This window comes from Caretta caretta, chromosome 5 (genome assembly GCF_965140235.1).
Source record: "Caretta caretta isolate rCarCar2 chromosome 5, rCarCar1.hap1, whole genome shotgun sequence".
NCBI classification, from domain to species: Eukaryota; Metazoa; Chordata; order Testudines; family Cheloniidae; genus Caretta; species Caretta caretta.
This window is the reverse complement of record NC_134210.1, coordinates 92,526,133-92,543,016: the sequence shown is the minus strand read 5'-3', so window position 1 is coordinate 92,543,016 and position 16,884 is coordinate 92,526,133. Positions and strand designations below refer to the sequence as shown.

General features: G+C 43.4%; 1 protein-coding gene across 4 annotated transcripts in view; it reads left to right on the top strand.

Moving 5' to 3' along the window:
* Window positions 1-1,874: 1,874 nt before the first annotated feature.
* The window catches only part of NTRK2 (neurotrophic receptor tyrosine kinase 2), a 277,184-nt gene continuing 262,174 nt past the window's right edge, over window positions 1,875-16,884 (top strand). For 2 of the 4 annotated variants that reach the window (XM_075128680.1, XM_075128679.1), the window contains exons 1-2: window positions 1,875-2,099; window positions 2,437-2,897. In XM_075128680.1, the coding sequence (XP_074984781.1) occupies window positions 2,686-2,897 (212 nt within the window). In that variant the 5' untranslated portion in view covers window positions 1,875-2,099; window positions 2,437-2,685. The remainder of the gene's footprint in view (window positions 2,100-2,436; window positions 2,898-16,884) is intronic. The other 2 variants (XM_075128681.1, XM_075128682.1) reach the window with 2 other exon arrangements.

Genomic DNA, 16,884 nt, shown 5'->3' with positions numbered 1-16,884 from the left:
CTTTGAGCATGCCCAGTGAGAATTAGATGTTTTCTGAAGCCTGGGCAGATTTACACAGAGTTGAGTGCTCATGCAATTAATAAAAGTGCTGTGCCAAGTGCTTTCTAAACATTATGATCCCCACTTGATACATACAAACAAACAAACAAAAAAGGAACAATGCCACTGCAACTTATCTGCTACCTTTTTAATTCTATAGTGAAGTCCTAAGATGGTTATATAAAAATCCTTGGTTAATATAAAATTAAGACAATATAGGGCTTTCCACAGTTTTTTTTTTTCCAAAATGGCATAAAATCCGTGTACCAAACTGCTTGGACACCAAGTTAGGAGAAATTCAATTAAAGGTGATGCAATGAATTCACGGGCCTTTGTCAATGTATTTCAATGGAGCTTGGCTGAAGGAGACCAGTGTTGAAGAGGAGGTAACAACAGGATTAGTCATATTGAACCAGATTTTCAAAGTTAGGTATGTGCCCCTGCACTTAATTTATATGTGCAAATCACTGAGGTAGGTATGCAAATCAGATATTTGTGTGCACAGGTGTTAAGTGCCTGCCTGCCTGCACAGAGACTTAATTTGTGTGCACACATCGCCTATTTGTTCACATAGAATCATAGAATCATAGAATATAAGGGTTGGAAGGGACCCCAGAAGGTCATCTAGTCCAACCCCCTGCTCGAAGCAGGACCAATTCCCAGTTAAATCATCGCATAAATTAGAACGTCTAATCCCTATTTCCATTTCGGCATTAAAGGGAAACGATAATAAAGCAGGTAACACAATTCTGAATTCCCTTTAAGACCATCAGAAGCACGGTGTAGTGCAGAGCCCAGAGGAAGCAGAAAAGGACGTGCACAGAAAGATTAGTAGTAAACCGCACGCAGACTCCGGGCGCGTTTTCTTTTGCTTGTGGTGTTCAGGTTGTGAACACGCGGTGGCGCCAGAGCTCGCTGAAGTCTGAGGCACTGCGGTGGATTTTCCCATTTCTTTCAAATTACTGCGGAAAAAAAATCCGACAGAGCCACTAATGAAAAGGCAAATTCCCAGACAAGGCATTTTAATGTCGCTCATTCATCACATACCTGAGCTCTTAAAACGATTACATTTTATTATACGATCATAAAAGTTCACATTCTTTTTAAAAACAATCTTTCTCTTTGCATAGGTTTGTGTATTATCTGCATATATGCCCCTAGATAGTGGAGATGTGCAAATCTATAACGCGTATGCTACATTAGCCTAATAGTTACCACCTAGGCTGGAAGAGCTGGTGGAAAAGCGGTATATTTCTCCAGTGACTATAACGCAATGTTGCAAGCGCACGGAATGTGCATGACACTGTGCGGGACTAACAAAAAGCAAGGGGAGAAACCAATACGCTGAGCTGTCCAAAAGGGTTTCTTAACTAGTTATTATGCCCAGTGAGTCGGACACAGAAAGCCCGTGCTGAGCGATCTATGTACAAAGCCCTAATGCTGATCTTAGAAAGTATCCAGACAAACCAATGCAACGGGGAGCCAGACCTACGCTGTGGCGAAAAAGGCTCCCTTTTCCATGCACATCACGTCTGTGTGTGTCTTTCTGGGGTTGGGAAGGATGCGTTGCTGGTGTTCCGAGAATCAGGCTTTGATTTCATACACAGCAAAGACCGGAGGGTTCAGAAGAGGGACCGTGCTGATGGTTGACCTCTCTCTGGTGTGTGTGTGTGTGTGTGTGATTGTTTGTGTGTGCATAGACTCCAGCCTGCCTATTGGCATCTTGTTCTAGGCACCCTCCTCTCCTCTCTCTCCCCTCCCCTCCATCCCTCCCTCGCCCCTGGTTGCTTTTGTCTTCTTCTTCTTCTTCTTCTTTTTTTTTTTTTGGATTTCAGGCTCATTTTATGGAGTTTCTGCCCCTCTCTGCGTCAGCCCCACGTCACTTTGCCAGCAGCTCCTGAGCTTGGGCTCGAGCAGGAGCTGGGCTGCTTTATTATCCACTGGAGGAAGGAGACTGTGCGTAAAGGGCAGAGCCAGGAGCTCCGAGCCCCCCGGCAGCAGCAGCGCGCCGATTCCTCTCCCCCAGGCAGCAGCGGCCGGAGCAGGCAGCGCCCCCGCAGGTAGGAGCATGAGCCACTCGCCCCCCTGCAGCCTCCAGCCCGCCCGGGTGACCCACTGCCCCACCTCGCCGGCTCCCGCGCCCTCCCCGCTCCGCCCGGCGTTTTGCAGCATCATCGGGAGCCGAGGAGCTGCCGCTGCCCGGGCTGCGCTCGGCGCCGGAGCCGCGTCCCCACTGCAGGGGCAGCTGCCCGGGAGGGAACGGTCCCTGCCCCGGGTGCCCGTCAGGGGCCCGCGCTGAGCTCCCGGGGCTGGGGCTGGCGCTCCCGGGGCGGGCGGGCGGCGGCCGGGCTGGGCCAGTCTCGGCTCCGTTCTCACCGGTCTCTCTTTCCCCTCCAGCTCCGCCGCCTGCAGCGCTCGCCCCGAGCGGCCCCGGGGAGCCCGGGCAGGCAGCGGGGAGCGGAGGCGTCGCTCCTGCCCGGCCCAGCGCTCCCATGTGAGCCCAGCCGGGGCCGGCACCGAGCCCTCCCGCAGCAGGATGCCCGAGTCCCAGCCGCTCTGAAGCGCCCAGGAGGCTCCGCACACGCCGGGACGGTCGCTGGAGGAGGCCGTCGGGGCAGCGGGCAGCGCTGGATTGATCGGGGCAGCATGGTGTCCTGGCGGAGGAGGTGGCAGGGGCCCGGTCTGGCCCGGCTCTGGGGCTTCTGCTGCGTGGTGCTGGGCTCCTGGAGGGCTTTGCTCGCCTGCCCGGCGCCTTGCACATGCAGCGCCTCGCGGATCTGGTGCAGCGAGCCCGCGCCGGGCATCGTGTCCTTCCCGGTCCTGGAGAGGAGCGCCGAGCGGGAGAACATCACCGACATGTGAGTGGCGCAGGGGCTGGGCACTGGCTGCTCCCACGGGAGAGCCCCGAGCTAGCGGAGGGGAACCTGCTGGGCACCTGGGTGAAGAAACCCTCTATCTGTCTCTCTAGCTCTAATTTTATTTAATTTTCGTTATAATACTGTATTATGCTTGTGTGTGTATATTCTCTCTTTCTGTGCATACACACAGATAATACATGTGTGTATCAGATAATTTATATAATTAATAATTTTATTTTTTGTCTGTGTATATGTCATTTTGGCTATCTAGACGGAGGGAGCGAGAGAGAGTGTATGGGTAAAGAGACTGAGAATCTCCATAGTATGTAGATATGAGAGAACCACTTACATTTTGTATTGCTTGCCTCTAAGGCTTGCAGAAATGATGCTCACATTTTCCTTGCAGCATCTGTTTTGCAAGTCTCAACTCTAACCAATATTTTTAGTCATTTTGTTATGAGGACACCAACAATAGGAAGGAGGTTTTGCTTAAGGAAAGATTCTGAACGATCTGTAAGAGGAGAAGTTCTCTGCATTGAAAGGCACTTGCTCAATAGGAAAATGTGATCGTGGGAAGCCTAAAAGCCTGGTATGATTTAATTTAGATTTGACTTCCCAGAGATATAATTTCGAAACCATTTAGATTATAAATCTTAATTGCCCTTGGTACAGTTTCCTGGGAATAAGTTAAATAATAAAGCAGTATAGCACACAGATAGTGCTGATTTTAGTACAAGACCAATGTATTATCAGAAAATTCTTCACTGTCAGATTTTTCTTGGGAGAGGCAGTGATGTACATTTAGCTATCACTTTATCCTTCTCTTTTACAGATCGTTACAGATCAGTAAAGAATTACTACACTACACATATTCCACCTCTCTTCTAGACAATTAATTAGTAGGGGCCTCTTTACTCTCTCATGTCCCAATTTTATATGTTCTTCCTATTATTCATGCAAACAGAAAATTTTGATGGGTCACTCTTTCCGCAATCAAAAATTTGACCATTTTGTTTTCTTTGCTTTTTTAAATGGAAGTAACCCATTCTGGTAGAGTAGAATGAGGACTGGCTCTGCACTGGGTAATATGTGTGTAAGCTCCTTTTGCACATGCTCCTTTTCTGTAAGATAGCTAAAAAAGATGCAATGCTGAGTCTGCATGTGAATGCAGAACCACACTCATTTTCCCCTAGTTGTAAGCAAGTCTTGTACCTTGATATTATTTATGGGGCTTTGACAAGTGGGTGCAAGAGGTTTTTCAACTTCAGCCATTGTGAGCCAGACTGCAGTTGAGACCTGTGTAGCGGGTTGTGTTCCTGCTTGGGGCCTGATCCTACATTCTCTACTCAGGCAGGCCACCTTCTCAGTGAAGTGAATAGATGTTTTATCTGAAAAAGGACTGCAGGATTAAGACTCAAGAATCCAAATTTTGGATAATAGAATTGTAGAAGTTAGAGATGGAAAATACTTCTAAGGCTATCGTGTTCCTCTCCTCCCCAGGCACTGATGTGTTGTTCCCTCCAGTATTTTTAGTGTACAAGGTACCATGACCTTTTTGCCAAAAACTACATAGAAACCTCTTGCTGCATTTGCCAGTGTGTGTGAATGGCAGAGGGAAGGGCTGGAGTAATGCAGGGCCTACATTTTGTAGATCTATTTATTTTTGAATGCACATAACAGAATTAAGTGTGATTTCTAGGCTATAGCAGGAATCATCATTTCAGATGTTTGTTTAATATTCTATAGGTTATTCTAGGGAAAAAATCCTTCCATACCATGCACCACCACTCTACCATCTTCCTTATTATCAAATATCTTCAATGTAGCAATAACTTAGCAGTTTTTCCTCAGAATTTGAACTCCTCCATTTGAAAAGACAGAGAAAAGAACCCTGTGTAAATATATTTGGCAAGCTTGACCAACTTAAAACATATATTTTGCTTTTTACATTTTGATTTCTGTTAGTTGATTTTTTCCTTTCTGTATTTTTTCATCAGCATCATCATTCGTCTTTCCATCTCTTTTCCATTTCCACTATATCACCTTCTGATGTTACATTTTGTTGTGATTGGGTATATAAAAATAACTTCAAATCACTGATTTCCCAGCAAACTAGTGCACATATTTAAGATAGAAAACATTTAGACTGTTTTTGAACATCAAAACATGGACAGGCCTTAAGATGCAAACATAAATGAAAAACCAGACTACCATAGCTTTCCTATCATTTCCGTGTGGAAACTCAGCAAGCATTAAACATGCTAGGAATGCATCTTAATATGATACATTCATACAGTCAAAAAAGAGAAAATGTTTTGAAATGCTCCACAGCCTGCTGTGCTTTAGGTAACAGGATAAGATAATGGGCTATACTACTCCACTGTATTCAGTAAACTTCAGGCCTGGTTCTCCACTCATATATGGTAGGTTTATACTGGCATAACTCCATTGAATTACATAAGTGTGAGAGTAGAATTAGGCCCTTAGTTTCTGGTCATTCCCCTTTTTCTGAAAAACTTTTGACACCAACTCTACATTATTGCACACACCCAGCTCTTATTTGGGTACAGATACTAGAGTTCTTAGGCAAAACTCCCATTGACTTACAGGGAATTTTGACTGAGCAAGGACTTCGTGACAGGGACATTTAGCCAGTGGGAATTTTGAGTGTGCAATGACTAAAGGATTAGGGTTTACGTGAAATTACATTCGGTTAAACTCACCCACATGCAGAGAGCTGGCTGAGGGCCCTGTGTATGACTTTATCCCTGTGGTGGGACTGTACAGGGTGGAGAATGGGGCAAGCTGTGGGTGGAACAACTGTGCATGGTGGATTCTTGGTTGGCTGCAAATAGGAAGGAGAGGTTTGTGGGGGGATAGGTGGGGCTGGGGCTGGGGCTGGGGCTAGAGGATCCACAAACACCCAGATACAGCAGCCTGAAATTCCAGCATAGAGTGCATAGATTTAGGGGGACTAGACTTTCTATTCCAGCCCATAGGCAAGTGACAGTTTAGAGGCAAATGCCATCTGCCCAGTCCCTACTTAATTCCTTACAGAGTGCCCGATCCAAAGCCCATGGAAGTCAGTGGAAAGACCCCCATTGACTTCCATACACTTTTGATCAGGCCCACAAACTCCAGGCTTTGTGAGGGGAGGGGTGAATTTCTTTCACCCTGTGTTTCTGCATGATCATCTTCCATGTTGTTTCTTCCTCAGTGATTTGAGCACAAACACATTTATATTTTAATAAATAAAATAGAAGTATTCTTAAAAATCTTTGCCTATAATTGGATTTGATTTTATCCTGTTACTTAGGGCACTGGTATGTTCTGGAAACATTCTGAAAAGCATGCAGCCACGCTGAGATTATTGTACCATAACAGAGTAACCTACTTGTGACATGATTCTTTCATAATTTTGGTGTTACTGGTAAAATAAACTCCAAAGCGAGACTCTGAATTAGAATCGTAAAATCAGCCATTGCAGAGCTGATGCTCACACTAAGAGCTAAGGAGCAAAAGCAGGAGAGAGCAAAATCCATATACTACAGGCACAATGGAACAGAAATATTTCACTGCAAAATCACTTGAGCTAAAATATCAATAGGATGGTAAATGAGTCTCTTAAGAGTTCTTAGATTTTTAAAGATCTGGTCTAATATTCTTCCTTTAGTTAGGGTATCAATGTATGTGGTTGTTCGTAGCTCTGGCTATCAATATCTTCTTGCAATACAGCATGTTGCTGGCCTAGTTTAGCAGCTCTAAAGTCATGTCATTAACATGCTGATTTATGACTATTCAACTGAACTAGGTTTAGAATTAACTGGTGTATTTAAGAATGAAATACTTGCCAACAAAATAGTAGGTGAGTTTTCAACTCTTCCCCTATAGAATATAGAGTGTATTGTGTGTATGTACATTTAAAAACACAAAGTATATTTTTAATGTAATTATATAAATCTCTCTAGGATTGTTAATAAAGCAGCACACTATGTAATTTACATAGTAAATAATTTAATACATCTTCTGAGTGTGTGCTGAAAAAAACCTACTTACATTAACATGAAATACAGTTCATATTTTTAATCTCTGTCATTTTGTATTTCTAGTCTCTTGCTGTAAATTACATATAATGTAAAATTGTCTTGAAGGATGCTCAACCCCACTCCCCTCCTTCCACCTTTGGCCTTATAGGATGCTATGGTTTAGCTGGAATGGAAGGTTCTTCCTGATCATTTGGAGACAGGGAGTAACAGGAGGTATCAGGCTGCATATTATTCGAGAGAGTATGGACTGTAATGACACTCCCTGACATCCCAGGAGTTAAGGATTTAGCCATGATTCCATTGTAAAACATGTGCTTGTAGGAGTATCTTGTTTTTAATACTCACCATGAACTGAAAATTAGCATTTTCAAAAATCCATTTGCCTTTTAGGATATAGGAATTACCAAATTATTACAAGTTTAGTTTTTCTTGTGGAGGTTCTTCTTTGTCTCTCATGTAACCCTTATGAGCCCATTGTTTTAATCCTTGTCCTTCCAGTCAGTGAGAACTGTATGGAGTTCCTTTGGAAACTTAGTCAATGCTGGCCCTTAAGAGTAGGTTCCTCTGAAGTGCTGAATGCTTCCAGAGAAGTGCTGCATTCCAGAGCTCAGCACCCTCCAGAAAGCATTCAGCACTGTGCAGGATTGGGCCCACAAAACATTATCTCTAATCCTGTAAATCCTTACTTGCCCAATAGTTTTATGAAGTCAATGGGACGACATAAACTACTCACGTAAGTAAGAAGCTACAGGACTGAGTCCTGTTTATGTTATCTCCACACACTCCCAGTTCCTTCGCTCCTGAGGAGGAGAAGATTAGGGCCAGGATGGAATTTAAACTGTCTTTTTTCCAGTCCAGTAGAACAGCAGCCCATTGGGCCAGCCCTCAATATCCAAAGGTTGATATTTTTCAGATAATACGTGTTTTTTTATCTGTATTATCTGGTAGTTTAAGGGGATGCTGTCAGGGAGTTTAGACCCCAAACTTGAGTTTTGTGAAAAATAATTTTACAAAACCTAATGATAATCATTTTTCCTCTGTGAATTAATTCTCTTAAGTAACAGAGAAAGCTGCTTATTTTGGATATCAGGTTTCCTCCTTCAGTGTTTGCAAACCAATCATTGCAGTATATGAGAACATGAGAACTTGGAAGTACAAATGACTAGTCTAATTGGCCCACCTTGATTATCATACACATTGTAAGGAGAGTGATTACTTTACATAAGCTATTACCAGCAGGAGAGTGGGGTGGGGGGAGAGAAAACCTTTTGTAGTGATTAACACCCATTTTTTCATGATTTGTGTGTATAAAAACATCTTCTGTAGTTTCCACAGTATGCATCCGATGAAGTGAGCTGTAGCTCACGAAAGCTTATGCTCAAATAAATTGGTTAGTCTCTAAGGTGCCACAAGTACTCCTTTTCTTTTTGCGAATACAGACTAACAGGGCTGTTACTCTGAAACTAGTCTAATTTTATTGTTCTACCACAGATAAGTGCAAAAAAGTAAAGAATACATAGAGAGAAAAAGATCAATTTTAAAGATTCTTTCTATTTTAATACTTTACTGATATCAAAGATTTTTTTTTTATTCTGAAAGTGTTCCTTTAAAAAGTGAAATGTGCAGGTGCAGTGTTCATTGTATCCATTAGTCATTACTTAAGCAGATTTGAAAAATAAAAATATAGTGGTTGAAAAATCACATGACTCTACTGCCTGGGAAAAAAGAAAAGGAGTACTTGTGGCACCTTAGAGACTAACCAATTTATTTGAGCATGAGCTTTCGCGAGCTACAGCTCACTTCATCGGATGCATACCGTGGAACCTGCAGAAGACATTATATACACACAGAGACCATGAAACAATACCTCCTCCCACCCCACTGTCCTGCTGGTAATAGCTTATCTAAAGTGATCATCAAGTTCTCTGTGTGTATATAATGTCTTCAGCAGGTTCCACGATATGCATCCGATGAAGTGAGCTGTAGCTCACGAAAGCTCATGCTCAAATAAATTGGTTAGTCTCTAAGGTGCCACAAGTACTCCTTTTCTTTTTGCGAAGACAGACTAACACGGCTGTTACTCTGAAACCTGCCTGGGAAAAAGTGTCTCAGCCCTATGCACCTTTCATGTGAACTAAGTCTGCACAAAACAAATGAAAAAACTCAAATACATATGTGCAGATATCGGGGGTAGCTGTGTTAGTCTGTATCCACAGAAACAAGAAGGAGTCCGGTGGCACCTTAAAGGCTAATCTGTTGGTCTTTAAGGTGCCACCGGATTCCTTGTTGTTTATGTACAGATACTTTTTCACCTGATTTTTTATCATGGTACTATGGAATCAGAATACACAGATGTATTTACACCATATTGTAAATATACATTTGCAATCTACGACACCTAGTATATCTAGAAAAATGACTCATTGCTAATCATGGATGTCAACAAGTACAGTTAAAACAGCTGAACATGATTACACGAGCACATAAATTATGTTCAATACCTGATCATCTGCATCTGTTGCTGACATCTATTGTCACCAGTTGGTCATTTTTCTAGTGTAGATCATTCCAAAGGGTGATGTATTTCTGCTTTGTTCAAGGCCTGAACAAACAAGCTATGCCCAGACATAAGTGGGGGTAGAATCCTCGCCCTGCAACCAGACCCAGGGATGCAAGACTCTTGTGAAGCAAATCTGTGTTATTACAGTCTATAGTCTGTGGGGCTCAGATTTGCAAGGTGTTAATAACTCTGGCCCTGATCCAACAAAGCACTTAAGCATATCCTTAACTTTAAGGAGATGCGTGGTTAGAGATTCTCTCTCCACTGAAGTTAGCAGCAAAACTTCTAGTGACTTCAATGGGACAAGTATTTGACCCGGCGTATAGAGCAGGGATTCTCAACCTTTTTCTTTCTGAGGCCTCCCCTTCCCAACATCCTATTAAAAACTCCACAACCCCCCCCAGCCCCCATCCTATTAAAAACTCCACAGTCTACTTGTGCCACAATAACTGTTTTTCTGCACATAAAAGCTAGGACCAGTGTCAGGGGGTAGCAAGCAGGACAATTCCCAGGGCCCCATGCCACAGGGGGCCCCATGAAGCTCAGTTGGTCAAGTTTCAGCTTTAGCCCTGGTTGGCAAGGCTCGGGGCCCTGAGCCTAAGCCCCATGCAGTGCAGCTTCGGCTTTCTGTCCTGGGTGCCAGCCAGTCTAATGCCGGCCCTGCTTGGCGGACCCCCAGGGGTCCCCGGACTCCAGGTTGAGAACCACTGGTATAGAGCATATGTGCGGCAACATATTGGCTGAGCAGAATGAACTAAGGATGAAAGGAAGAAGCCTGATCTCTAAATTTCCTGGCTTTTCTGAGTTTGGAAGGGAAGAGATATTTTCAAGGGTTGTAGGCCCACAATTCGGCTAACTTTTAAAAATTCTTTTTTAACTCTGACCCCCTTTTTTTTTATCTGAAGAATTAAAAATCAGTGACAACATAAAGTGAATTTAAATTAATATAAAATTAAGTATCAGAAGGGGTACTGCATCAATTGCTTTATTTATTTTCATATTTATTTCCATAAGGGCTTGCGCTTAACCCAGTGGGAGGACTCCCATTGACTTCAGTGAGCATTGGATTGGGTCCTGCATTTTCCTGTTTATCTGTAGCTGCTGCAGATTCTGAAGTGTGGTAGAATGCAATGGTCTTCTAGAAGAAGTTAGATCAGTTTTGCTATGGCGTATATGGGCCTTGGATAACAACACGAAACACAAGTGTCATAAATATAAAGGGAAGGGTAACCACCCTTTTGTATGCAGTGCTATAAAATCCCTCCTGGCCAGAGGCAAAACCCTTTAATCTGTAAAGGGTTAAGAAGCTAAGGTAACCCTGCTGGCACCTGACCCAAAATGGCCAATGAGGGGACAAGATTCTTTCAAATCTAGAGGCGGGGGAACAAAGGGTTTGGTCTGTCTGTGTGATGCTTTTGCCGGGAACAGATCAGGAATGCAGCCTTACAACGCCTGTAAAGTTAGTAAGTAATCTATAAGTAATCTAGCTAGAAAATGCGTTAGATTTTCTTTTGTTTAATGGCTGGTAAAATAAGCTGTGCTGGATGGAATATATATTCCTGTTTTTGTGTCTTTTGTAACTTGTTTTGAATCTGATTACCCTGTAAGGTATTTATCATCCTGATTTTACAGAGGTGATTCTTTTACCTTTTCTTTAATTAAAATTCTTCTTTTAAGAACCTGATTGATTTTTCATTGTTCTTAATATCCAAAGGTTTGGGTCTGTGTTCACCTATGCAAATTGGTGAGGATTCTTATCAAACCTTCCCCAGGAAAGGGGGTGTAGGGCTTGGGGGGATATTTTGGGGGAAGATGTCTCCAAGTGGTCTCTTTCCCTGTTCTTTATTTAAAACGCTTGGTGGTGGCAGCATACGGTTCAAGGATAAGGCAAAGTTTGTACTTTGGGGAAGTTTTTAACCTAAACTGGTAAGAATAAGCTTAGGGGGTCTTTCATGCAGGTCCCCACATCTGTACCCTAGAGTTCAGAGTGGGTAAGGAACCTTGACAACAAGACACTGTCACTATGAATTAAAAGGTTGGAGGATCAGGACAATTTATTTTGATTTTCTGGAAGGGATAAGTCTGGGTAAATATTTAGCTGCCTAATTCAGGTTCCAAACACACCCTGACACAGGGCTAGTCTACACTACAGCTTTACATCAACACAGCTGCACTGATGCAGCTGCATTGCTGTAGCATGTTTGGTGAAGATGCACTGTGCCACTGAGAGACCTCCCGTCAGCATAATTACTTCACCTCGGTGAGAAGCATAAGTGATGTTGGCAGGAAAACATCTCCTGCTGACATAGCGCCGGTGTGGACAGTGTGAAACTTGTGTTGCTTGGGGGAGAAGGGAGGCTTTTTTCACACCCCTGGGCGATGTAAGTTAGATCGACTTAAGTGGTAGTGTAGACCTGCCCACAGCGTGAAGTCTGTCAGATCTTTAGGTAAGAGCCTTTTCTCCCTAAGGAAGTGTGTGGATGCTGTAGTCCTTATGTGCTTTCAAATAACAATTGCTTATTGCACTCTGTAGGAGGTGGCATGTTCCTGTGCACATTCTGCTTTGTGCTCACCTGTTCCTGTAAGGTAGCAGAATCGTAGAATATCAGGGTTGGAAGGGACCTCAGGAGGTCAGCTAGTCCAACCCCCTGCTCAAAGCAGGACCAATCCCCAATTTTTGCCCCAGATCCCTAAATGGCCCCCTCAAGGATTGAACTCACAACCCTGGGTTTAGCAGGCCAATGCTCAAATCACTGAGCTATCCCCCCAATGTGACAGAACAATTTGATGTGGCAAATTGAAGGCACTTTCAGCGCTCTCTGAAGCAAGAAAGAGGCAGGAATCTCAAGGGAAAGGGCATGCTTACACAGCAGCTGGGAATGTGCTGTGGCAGCCAGACACCTACTAGTGCTGCTGGAGCTAATGTGCTAAAGGTAGCAGTGAAAAGGGAAGATTCCTATAGTTGGTATGGGACAATCTGTCAAAGGGTTCTGACTGAATTGTTTTTGGCCATGCTTGCAAAAGCCTTGAGATCAACTTGGTGGCTTTTATAAGTCTCTCTGTAGTGCAATAACTTTTGAACTTTGAATCTGATCAATTCCAGGATTTCTGGTGATGTTCTAGGCATCAATGGCTAGAACACTACTGACTTTGAGGAAAACTGGAAAACCAGAAGAGGGAGAATGGGGAAGACCCTGCCACCTGATTAACATAAATAGATCAATAGATCAAACAGCTGGTTGATGGCATCCATTAACACCTTCCAGTATAACAATATCCCTGCTTATCTCTGCCTGTCCTCCCAATAGAGTTTAACATTTTGAGGCCCTGAATGATTTATCTTGCAGGGGTGAGGATGGAAAGGGGAGAATGGGAAGGGATAGGGGGAACTGGGGAATTGAGGCAGGCACACAGCCTCTGGTGTGTGGAGGAGGGTGACAAACTGGGGAACTGGAGACAGTACAGGTATGGGGGGAAGGAGGACACACAGGGGTCCTAGAATCAGGGGAAGTGGGTGGGGGAGACAGCTCCTGGTGTGGGGGAAGGGAGTAATGGGAGTGTATGGAGAGCCCCTGGTTTGGGGGGAGGGGGAAATGGAGGATCGTGGCGTGGCGGGGGAGGGGGGGTAAGGAGAGCACACAGCACCCCTGCCAAGGGGTGGGGAGAATAGTAAACCCTGGAATGGGAGGATGGGGGAATGGAAAGCACACAAACCCTGGTGGGGGTGGATATTGGGGAACCTTGATATGGGGATAAGGGGGAACACAGAGCCCCTGGCATGGGAGGAAGGTGGGATGGGAGAGAGAGAATGGGGGGCACACAGAGCTGCTGGCATGAGGGGAGAATGGGGAACTCAAGTGTTGGAGGTGGAGAGACTAGTGGGCACATATAAAACCCCTGGCAGGGGGAGATTGGCAAGTGGAGGTTGGGGGGGCACAAAAAACCCCTATCTCAGGGTGAGGGGGGAAATGGGGGGCACACAAGTCCCAGGTGTGAGAGAGGGGATGGGGGAGGTTGCAGATAGTCTCTGAAATAGAGGGGGATGGGAGGGTGGCCCACAGGGAGCTTGGGAGGGGATGGAGGGATGCAGAAGAACCCTGTGTGTACAATGAGTTCAGCCTACACAAGCTCTGAAGTATGTGATCCCTTGTATAAAAATTAGTTTGAGAAAATTAATGGGCACACACTGATCCTGATCCTGCAAATGCACACGCTTAATTTTACTACTGTGAATACCCTTTTTGTCTTCAGTGGGACTACTCATTGTAGCAAAATTAAGCATGTGTGTTTGCAGGATTAGGCCCAATGTAAATATCTCTTTAATACAACACAGGGTGTATGTATTTAAAAAGCTGTGTAAGTCCTCTAGGTTAGATCCAATTGTTGGGTTTACAAATATTTGGAGACAGCTTGAGCTTGCGCTGGGATTTGCAAGCTCTGAAGTGGAAAACCTTTGGGCTTGATAGGACTCGGTTTTCTCATAGCTGAACTTCATTCAAATCAGGGGGCATGTTCCAGGTTCAGAGGGTTCTCATAGAATTCTCTGGAGACAGAAGTTACATGAGTGGCTGTCCTGTTGCAATCAAGCCCTGCTTCTTCTGGGGGCCTGGTGGCTGGTATAGCTGTAGAATGGGCACCACCTCTCCCAGGAACCAGTGCTGCCCTTCACTAGGGTGAATCCTCCCTGCTAGCACTAATATGCTTCTGGGGGAGGGAAAAAAGTACTCTCCTGCCACCTACAAGGGTGGCTGTAGGGCTAAATATGTCTAGTTGTACCTTTTAAAAGTAGCTTTATCCTAAATATGCTGCAGTGTCAGTTATTCTCTGCTGTTGGTTTTACATTTTAGTTCACAGAGGAAGTCAATCCTGTTCTTACTAATTGCTAAGTTATAGACTACCATCTTGGATGAATATTAAAAACTCCATCTTGGATGAATGAAAATGACAAAGGTCCTCAGGTTTTAACTTCTGTCTACAGCATCCATTTTTAAATGTTGCATTTACTTACATAACGGTAGCCGCTCCTCCTGGTGCCTCAAAGGATGCATGAAAATATTGTAACTATTTTTATTGCTGCACTCTTTTTACTATGTTTTTGTCATACGCTGCCTCCTGAGAAGCAGAAAAGCTTCAGAAGAGCAAGAAATGTGACCCAAATGCTGCGCCAAGTGTGCAGTATGTTTAAATGCCTCAAATACAGGGTTCTGGTTGCCAGCAGTGTGCCACATCATGAGAATTACCAACACTTTTCTATTCCAATTGATGGGGAAAGGATGGCCCTGGGGTTTTAAGGTATGGACTGTAGGGCAGGAATTTTGGGTTCAGCTCCTGGTTCTACAACACACTTCTGGTGTAACCCTAGGCAAATGACTTCATTTCTCTGTACTTCAGTTCCCCATCTATAGACTGAGGAGAGAAATAACTTTCTGACATCACAGATGTGCTGTGAAACTAAATTCATTAGTGATTGGGAGGTGCTCAGATTCTAGTGATGGTTTATAAGTTGACAGTTTTAATGTGGTATAATTGATACTGTTTAGATAAATTATAGTTGATGTGTTGCATTATTATTTCATGTTTGGCTTGTGGCGATTAACTGAAGTGCAATGTTAGTTTTGGTCAGTGTGGGGTGCCAAACTGGAGGGGGAAGAAGTGCTGAGAGAAGAGTGTGGCAGAGAGCTTGATTTTTAGGTGAAGTGGAGACATGCAATCCCATCCCTCAGTTTTTAGAAACAGTACTGGGTTAGTGTTGCTCTTGCTTATTAAGGTACTCTTTGTTATGTGCTTCTTACGTTAAGCCTCTAACTCTTATGTTAAACCTCACTTATTTGAAGGAGACAGAAAAAAATAAACTCTCTGACTTCATTCTTGTTTTGACTTTGTCCTTGTCCACCAAACTCAGGAGGATGAAGTACCCATTGCCTCACAAGGTCAGACAACCCTGGCTTAACCTATTCCATATGCTAGTGAGCAGGTAGAAAGGCAATGGTACAAAACTATTTTAGGTCAAGTGATCCTGTCTCTGAACTGCAGTTTGGTAATCCAAGGGTGTAATTATATATTTTCCGGTGTTCTATTTGTTTTATTACCATATCTAAAGACAGACTGTATAATATTTTGAAACCAATCTATTTGTTATTATTTATTTGATTTAGAATTAATTATGACAGCATGCCTGGCACTGCACAGGACACAGTTTGCAGTACATAGCTTACTACCTGTAAAGTCTAGAAGAAAGATAAAACACACTGGGTGACCCTGAGGAAGCAGTAACTGTATAAAATTAATGTTATATTCTTAATCAGGTTACTGAGCCTAGTTTTGTGGTGTAGCTGCATGGGAGAGTGATACATCTTACCTTACTCCAGTTTGCTCTTTTATGACTAAAAGGCTGCCTAGATCCTACAATTTATTCTATTCATAGTCAATGGGACTCTGTGTAGACTCAGGAGTCCATACACACACTAAATTCAGTTTCAGGCTTGGGGCTCAACTCTAGTGGTTATTCACAAATGTTCAGAAAGGTTATTTTAGCTCCTTTTCCATCTTTGTCACACTTTTTTGTATCCCTCTTAGTCCTCAGCAAAAGTTGCTGTCAGGGTGTTTTTTTTTTTTTTTTAAATTGAAGTTAGATTTCAACCCATTTGTTGATAACCATTCAATTTAAAGCTGCTCTTTCACCTATTTTAAAAGCAACTATTTTATTTATTAAAATGAAAACAAGCTGCAGGCAATAGATATGGGGCCACATCCTGCCCTCAGATTCCCACATATATCTTAGAACATAATTTAGATCATATTGCTTAATACTACTGTACAGCCAGATCCTGGAAACTGGTGCACAGCCAGAGCCATTAGGCTGCATGCTCAGAATAATGCCATTGGTACAGATTCTTTAGTCCTAAACTATGGTAGCTTCTACTGCCACAACAATCTACTATTAGTTCTAGCAGCAGCTCTTCATATTTCTGTGCCTGTCACAACCCTTGCTATCAGATGAGATTTCATAGGTTGGGGGTAGCTATCATTCACCAATTTCAAAGATAAAATAACTGAGAGCTTGTACAAGGTCACTACCCGTCGGCTGACTTGGGACTGGAACCCAAAGGTCTAATAGAGTCAAGTCTCTTCCTGTTTTTTACACAGTCTTTCAGAAGGAGTATGTCAAATTAGGTGCTTGTGTAACGAAAACTAACTGTGTGTGCTTCTGTGTCATCCTCTCGCAACTAATCACATTTAGAGATTAATAACTCTGCTACTACTTCTGTGATAAGAGAGTCTGTTCTTTAGTTCAAGCAACAGAAACCCGTGCTTTTACCTCCAGAGGTTCAGTCCTCTGCAGATGGCTCAAACAGAGATAATATTACATTTGGTGGTGCTG